Source organism: Megascapheus bottae, chromosome 5 (assembly GCF_031878675.1).
Source record: "Megascapheus bottae isolate mThoBot1 chromosome 5, mThoBot2.hap1, whole genome shotgun sequence".
NCBI classification, from domain to species: domain Eukaryota; kingdom Metazoa; phylum Chordata; class Mammalia; order Rodentia; family Geomyidae; genus Megascapheus; species Megascapheus bottae.
In genome coordinates this window covers 4,826,252-4,833,649 of record NC_143513.1, presented here as the reverse complement: position 1 = coordinate 4,833,649, position 7,398 = coordinate 4,826,252, and the positions used below count along the sequence as shown (strand labels likewise).

Below are 7,398 nucleotides of genomic sequence, written 5' to 3'. Positions count from 1 at the left end.
TAGGCCAGGCTGTAATCCTAGCTACTCAGAAAGCTGAGATCTGAGGATAGAGGTTCAAAGCCACTAAAGTCTGTGAAACTCTCATCTCCAGTTAACCAGTAGAAAACTGGAAGTGATGCTGTGGCTCAAGGGGTAGGGCGATAGCCTTGAGCAGAACTCAGGGACAACTCCCAGGCCCAGAGTTCAAGTCCTACGACTGACAACGACAAAAGTACTGAAACATATTTTTTTTTGTCTTTAAGGTCTTAACATTACATGGTAATATTTATTCATTATTGTCTGTAAAGAGATATGGAGTACATAATGGGGCCAAGAACTGAAATTCACGTTTATAATTACTCAAATGGTAAGGGAATGAAATTTTCTTTTGTTTTTGATATTGAGGCTGGCGCTCAGGATCTGGGTGCTGTCCTTTAGCTTTTCCCACTCAAGGCTAGCACTCTACTACTTGAGCCACAGCTCCATTTCTGGCTTTTTGGTTAGTTAACTGGAGATATGCGTCTCAGATTTTCCTGCCTTGGGATTTTGACCCTTGATCTTTGGATCCTGATTATCTAGGATTATAGGTGAGAGCGCCAGTGCCTGGCTCCTAAATATTTGTGTTGTTTTTGATGACTTTGGTATGACTAGCTGATGATGAGGTTTGGATCACTTGATATCAACACAAATAAGAGGTACTGTTAGGTTGTATAAAAGATTTAATTTTCTTTTGCAAATGATCTAAAATTGCTAGAGCTTGATCAGAAATTTGAAAATGACTAGAATTTCCCGAGCATACCTTACACTATGAAAAACTAGCAGTGACAGGAAAGGTGTTCTTGTAGAGGATAGTTAAAAACCTGCAGGAGGGTCACTATACGCTAAGTGCTCAATGCTCATGGCTGTCTCACTGAGAAGCTCTTCTTTAACTAGAAAAGGAAAAGAAGGCATTTACAGTTGTTTCAGGTGCTGTAATATATCTACTGGCATTCCCAGCTGTGTCACTAAACTGGCTGTCTGTTCCAAAACCCAGGTGAGGCTTGGGGGTTCTGGGCGTGAGTGTCCTTGTGTCCTATAGCATTCCGAGTGTGAGCCCTCTACTCCACCAGCAGTTTTGGCAGCATTTTGGTTCAACTCAGCACCATTTTCACACTGTCTTGCATCTGTAACTTCGGCAGTCTTTTCTTCGGCTAGTACAGCATGACCGAGATCCATAGCCTCAACTGAGTCTAGTAAGTCTCCCAATGGGGGTCCCGTGGTCATGGCTTTAAGACGCTGCAGTGCACACTCTTCACGCTGGCCAAGCACATCGAGAAGAGAATGTATTTTATCAATCCAAATCACACTGTGAGTGTGCAGATGGCACCAGGAGAGCAAAGCACTGAGTGGAAGCAGAAATGAGAGTTAAGAAAACAACTGTGGGGTTTACTACGATGGATGCGGAGTGCTAAGAAACTCTTGTACAATGTGCTTCTAGTCTCAGGGGCTCCCTCACTAGGTTCTACCTCAAATGCAGGTCCTACAATATTCAAAACCAAAGACCTTTCTTTCAGAGGAAGGTGGTAGTTAAGCAATTCACTTCGCTACCTTTTAAAAATTTTTAATTGTTATTATAAAGGTAATAAACAGAAAGTTACAGTTACCTAAGTCAGGTAAAGAATACTTTTTTTTTGGTTGTGAAGCTTGAACTCAGAGCCTGAGCATTGGCTTTGAGCTCTTTTGTTCAAGGTAGTGTTCTATCACTTTGATCCACAGCTCGACTCCCTATTTTCTGGTGGTTAATTGGAGACAAGAGTCTCTGATTTTCCTACTTGGGTTGGGTTGGCTTTGAACTGTGATCCTCAGATTTCAGCCTCTTGAGTAGCTACGCTTATAGGCACGAGCCTCGGTGCCCAGCTAAGAGTACATTTCTTTCTTTTCTTTCTTTCTTTTTTGTTGAGGAGGCTTTGTATGGCCAAGGCTGGCTTTGAACTGTGATCCTCAGATCTCAGCCTCCTGAGTAGCTAGGATTATAGATGTGAGCCACCACGCCCGGCCAAGAGCACCCCCCCCCCTTTTTTTTTTTGCCAGTCCTGGGCTTGAGCTCAGGGCCTCAGCACTGTCCTTGGACTTTCTCAAGGCTAGATCTCTACCACTTGAGCCTCAGCACTACTTCCAGCTTTTTTTTCTATGTATATGATAGCGAGGAATTGAACCCAGGTATTCATGCATGCTTGGCAAATTCCCAGCCCCAAGAGCACATTTCTTTTTGACCAATTTCCTAGAAAGGTGTCTAGTTTAAATATTGAAAGAAATGAACTGATCATGACTTTTACTTTTTGAAGACTGTATAGTTTTATGTTCTGAAGCACAGAATTCATTACCAGGAAAAGCACTTCACTATTATTATTTTTATTTTGGCAATCCTGGGGTTTGAACTCAGGATTTTACACTTAGTAGGCAGGTGCTCTACTACCTCTCCAGCTCTTTTGATCAAGTCACTTTTGAGACAGGGTTGAGCTTTTTTGCTGGAGTCACAATGGACCAAGATTCCCTATTTGTGCTTCTCACTGTACTAGCATATTTGGTATTTTCCATTCAGCTGGACTTTCTTGAATTTTTTTGGTCAGTTGTGGGGCTTGAACTCTGGGCCTGGGCACTGTCCCTGAGCTTACCAGCTTAAGGCCACCTTCCTACCCCTTGAGCTACATCACCACTTCTGGTTTTCTGGTGGTTAACTGGAAATGAGTCTCATGGCTTTGAACTGCCATCTTTAGATCTCAGCCTCCTGAGTAGCTAGGGTTATAGGCATGAGATTCCAGCACCTGATGACTTTCTTGAATTAAAAAAAATACAGAGAGGGTCTGGGAGTTTGGCCTAGCATGCACGCAGACCCGGGTTCGATTCCTCGGTACTACATAGATGGAAAGAAAAAGCCAGAAATGGTGCTGACGCTCAAGTGGTAGAGCTCTAACCTTGAGAAAATCCAAGGACAGTGCTCAGGCCCTGAGCTCAAGCCCATGACTGGCAAAAGAGAGAGAGAGAGAGAGAGAGAGAGAGAGAGAGAGAGAGAGAGAGAGAGAGAGAGAGAGAGAGAATTTTATTGATATATTAAAGTGTTGTGCAGAGAGGTTACAATTCCCTAAGTCAGGTGATGAATACAACTCTTCTTTAACTTTTTTTCCCTGCTGGGGCTGGCCTGCACTGATAATCCCTGGATAGCATCCACCTGGCAAGCTAGGATGACAGGTACTTGCCTCTACACCCTACCTACTGGCTGAGCTGAAGTCTTGTGAACTGTTTGCTCAAGCTAGCTTTGAATTTCCAACTTCCAATCTCAGCCTTCAAAACCTTTTGTTGTTCCTTATCCCCGCCCCCCCCTTTTTTTTGCCAGTCCTGGGGCTTGAACTAAAAGTTTGGACACTTTTTGATCAAGGCTGGCACTCTGTCACTTGAGCCACAGCACTGCTTCTGGCTTTTCTGTGTATGGGGTACCAAGGAATGGAACCTAGGGCTTTGTGCATGTTATGTGAGCACTCTACCACTAGTCCTAAGCCACAGGCCCAGCGGCTCCATCCATATCACTTTCATAAACATCTAGCAGTAACACTGAAATGAAGATGAAGACAATTCAGCACTTTAGCTTTTCAAATTACCTTAGTGTTCCTCTAACTTGTCCATAGTTTACAATGACTTCTGCACCTTCCTTGTAACCTTGGTTGAAACCTTGCTGAAGAGCAACTGCTTTGCCAGCATCTACGCCATCTCTGTAACCTTCCTGGAAGTAATAAAAGGCCAATTCAGAGACGGATGACATATCTTTACTGTGTTATCAAACTTACATAGCATAGACACTAAACAGAGGCTGATTATGTTTCTCTGAAAAGTTTACTGTTTTTTTTTTGGCCAGTTTAAGGGCTTGAAGAATTGGGGAATCAAACCCAGGGCTTCATGCTAGGTGTGTAGACTGTAGGCTAGGCAAGCACTCTACCATGAGGCCACACTGCTAGCCCCTAAAAGTTTATTGTTGACTCATCTTTCTTTCTCACTTTGAAAGTTAATTTCTTTTCCTTTTTAAAAACTTTATCAGGCCGGGAGTTTGGCCTAGTGGTGGAGTGCTTGCCTAGCAAGCACGAAGACCCAGGTTTGATTCCTCGGTACCACATACACAGAAAAAGCTGGAAGTGGTGCTGTGGCTCAAGTGGTAGAACTCTAGCCTCGAGAAAGCTCAAGGACAGTGCTCAGGCCCCAGGACTGACAAAAAAAATTGTTATTATTAAGATGTTGTACAGGGGGGGGTTAAAAATTTTTGAAACATAATTCATAACACAATGATCCAGGCACCAAGAGATCATGTCTAGAATCCTAGCTACTCAGGATGCTAAGACCTGAGGATTTTGGTTGAAAGCCAGCCCGGGCAGGCTTTTTCAAAAAAGCCAGAAACAGAGCTGTGTCTCAAGTGGTAGAGTGCTAGCCTTGAATCAAAAAACTCAAGGATAGAGTGCAGGACCTGAATTCGAGCTGCAAGATAGGAACATAAAATCCTCCCCGAACAACAATAAAATTGTGTTAGAAACATCTTCACAGAAAGGAAAGGTAGAAAAACATGTCTGGTCCCTTGGGAACTTACTAGGATGGCATAGCTTAGTAAGGAGGCTGGCAAAACAGGGACAGAGGAAAATGCTGATGGAAAAGGAAGGTGGTAAGCTTGGTTTTCAGAAATTTTGTTTGACTTATAACACAAATTGTCTGTAGGAAGAGACTTTGCCCTGAATCTCCCATTAGACAAACAAGATCTGAAGTTAACAGTTCAAAGCCAGTCTGTGCAGGTAAGTCCACCGGACTTGACTCTCCAATTAACCACCAAAAAGCTGCAAATGAAGTTGTGTCTTAAGTGGTAGAGAGCTACCTTTGAATCAAAAAGCTCAGGGACAGTATGTGGCCGGAGTTCAAGCCACAGGTCTGGCACAAAATAAAATTAAAAAGTCAACCTGGGGGCCGGGAGTTTGGCCTAGTGGTAGAGTGCTTGCCTAGCATGCATGAAGACCCGGGTTCGATTCCTCGGTACCACATACATAGAAAAAAGCCTGAAGTGGTGCTGAGGCTCAAGTGGTAGAGCTCTAGCCTTGAGAAAGTCCAAGGACAGGGCTCAGGCCCAGAGCTCAAGCCCAGGACTGGCAAAAACAAACAAACAAACAAACAAATAAAACAAAGGCAGTAAAAAAAAAAGTCAACTGGAACAGGGAACGTGCTTGCCAAGCATTATGAAGTCCTGGGTTCAATTCCTCAGTACCACATAAACAGACAAAGCCAGAAGTGGCGCTGTGGCTCAAGTGGTAAAATGTTAGTCTTGAGCAAAAGAATATCAAGGACAGTGCCCTAGCCCTGAGTTCAAGCCTCAGGACTGGCAAAAATAAAATAAAACAAAACAAAAAGTCAAAGGATGCTCAGCACTTAGTAGTCTAGCCTGTTTCCCATATAGCATTTTGCAATAGACAACAGAGTTACTAGAGTAAGTAAATATTATTTTACTGAAATGTTAAATAAAGGAAGCTGTGTGTGTGTGAATATACCAGTACTAGGTCTTGTTCTCTGGGCTGAGGACCTCATGTTCTTTTTTCCTTCTTTCTTTTTTTTTTGGCCAGTCCTGGGCCTTGAGCTCAGGGCCTCAAGGCTAGAGCTCTACCACTTGAACCACAGCACCACTTCCGGCTTTTTTCTATGTATATGGTACCAAGGAATCAAACCCGGTCTTCGTGCATGTTAGGCCAGCACTCTACCACCAGGATAAACTCCCCGCCCCTCTTTTTAAAATTAAAGGCAATAGCTCTATCATTTGCACTACTTCCGGTTTCTTGACGGTTAATTGGAAATTAAATCTCAGGGTCTTTTCTGCCCAGGATGGCTTTGAACTGCAATCCTCAGATCTCAGACGCCTGAGTAGGTAGGAGTACAGGCCTGAGCAATGGTAGAAAAGTGTGTGTGTGTGAGTGTGTGTGTGTGTGTGTGTGTGTGTGTGTGTGGACTCCAAGAAACCAAACAATACAAGTCCTTACGCGCGCCCAGTGTTTCACACGAGCTTTCCCTAAATAACCCTCCCCTCCCCGTCTTCCTTCATACCAGGCTCTACTTTGGGGGGTCCCTAGAGGTGCGTCCCTAGACCGCTGGGACAGGGGCCTGCGACTCCCGTCGTCCCGAGACTCTTCAGATCTCCCGACGCAGCGCGCTGGCCGGCCCGGACGCCTCCTCCCGGCATCCCGATCCGCAGGGTCTCGGAGGCCGCGGGCCGGCGGTCTCCCCGTCACGTCCCGGGCCTCTCTCTCCATCCCCCCCGTCCCCTCTCCACGCCCTGGATCCCGCCCTCCGCCCCCCGCAGTCCCCAGGGCCGGCACTCGAGCTTTACCTTGACTCGTCTTTGCATGTGGCTCCGCCACTCGCGTCTCAGCAGCAACGACTCGTCCGCCTCCTCGTCGAACACGTCCCCCGACTCCCCGGGACCGCCGGCCACGGGATGCGCTCGAACCCACGACATCACCCCCGGCCCGCCGGAAGCAACGCGCCGAGCACTTCCGGTCCGAGGGCGGGGCCACGGCCGGCCGGGAGCGGGCTCGGGATGCGAATGCGCACGCGCGCCTCGTGGGTCGGTCGGTGTGGACGCGGAGTCGTCGCCTGCGTGGTGAGCGAGGAAGGAGGCGAGTGACAGCCCGAGCCAGAGGACTCAGTTTCCCTCCCAGCCGGCCGCGGTGTCTCCGTGGCTCGCGTGAAAGCAGGGGAAACTGAGGCGCGGCCAGCCCGCGCCCTACACTGGAGGCAGGGGTCCTCGGAATAAGCGTGGTCGGGACCCGGAAGGCCCGGCAGTGGGGCGGGGCCGCGTGGGAGGTGGAGCGGAGCGGCCACGCGGCGCGGGGGAGGGCGCGGGGGAGGCTGAGACCCGAGGATCGCAGTTAGCCAGCAGAAAGCTGGAAGTGGAGCTGTGGCTCAAGTGGTAGAGCGCTGACCTCGAGTAAAAGAAGCTCTGGGACAGCGCTCAGGTCCTGATTCCATGCCCCAGTTATGAAGAAATAAATTAAAATACATGGAAAGTAGTAATGGTGTGTGGGCAATGGGCTGTTTTGTATTGGTTTATAGTTCATGGTTCAATGCCAGAGGTTGAATCCAGGGCACTGAACCCAGAGCCTCGTTCGGGTTCTGCCACTTAGCTACACTCCTCAGCCCCAAGGTTAGAATTTTAAATCTTCAGAGGGAATTTTGCATCCTCTATGTAGAGATAGGTCTTAATCAGAAACAAAATGATAGTAAGGGAAAAAATACACATAGGAATTGATATAAATGAATCAGAAAACCCCAAACCTTTCACAAATAAATCTAGTTCTTTGAAACAACTAGTTAGATGGATAAGTCTGATGTAAAAATTGAGAGACTAAAGTTATATAGGATAGG

At 46.6% G+C, this 7,398-nt stretch overlaps 1 protein-coding gene across 1 annotated transcript; it reads right to left on the bottom strand.

Annotated features, from left to right (window-relative positions):
- Positions 1-609: 609 nt before the first annotated feature.
- On the bottom strand, positions 610-6,526 carry Yae1 (YAE1 maturation factor of ABCE1). The gene is made up of 3 exons (XM_090332605.1): positions 6,362-6,526; positions 3,615-3,736; positions 610-1,360 (listed from the first exon to the last, which is right to left on the bottom strand). The coding sequence occupies exons 1-3, from the start codon at positions 6,488-6,490 to the stop codon at positions 931-933; spliced, it is 681 nt and encodes a 226-aa protein (XP_090188731.1). The 5' UTR covers positions 6,491-6,526; the 3' UTR covers positions 610-930.
- Positions 6,527-7,398: the final 872 nt, after the last annotated feature.

What these genes read in the sequence shown, in the direction of transcription:
- Yae1 (XM_090332605.1), bottom strand. Translation starts at nt 6,490, where the DNA reads ATGTCGTGGGTTCGAGCGCATCCCGTGGCCGGCGGTCCCGGGGAGTCG. An exon ending in ACATGCAAAGACGAGTCAAG is followed by an intron (nt 3,737 to 6,361) that starts GTAAAGCTCGAG and finishes TATTACTTCCAG; the next exon opens with GAAGGTTACAGAGATGGCGT. An exon ending in CAAGTTAGAGGAACACTAAG is followed by an intron (nt 1,361 to 3,614) that starts GTAATTTGAAAA and finishes GCTTCCACTCAG; the next exon opens with TGCTTTGCTCTCCTGGTGCC.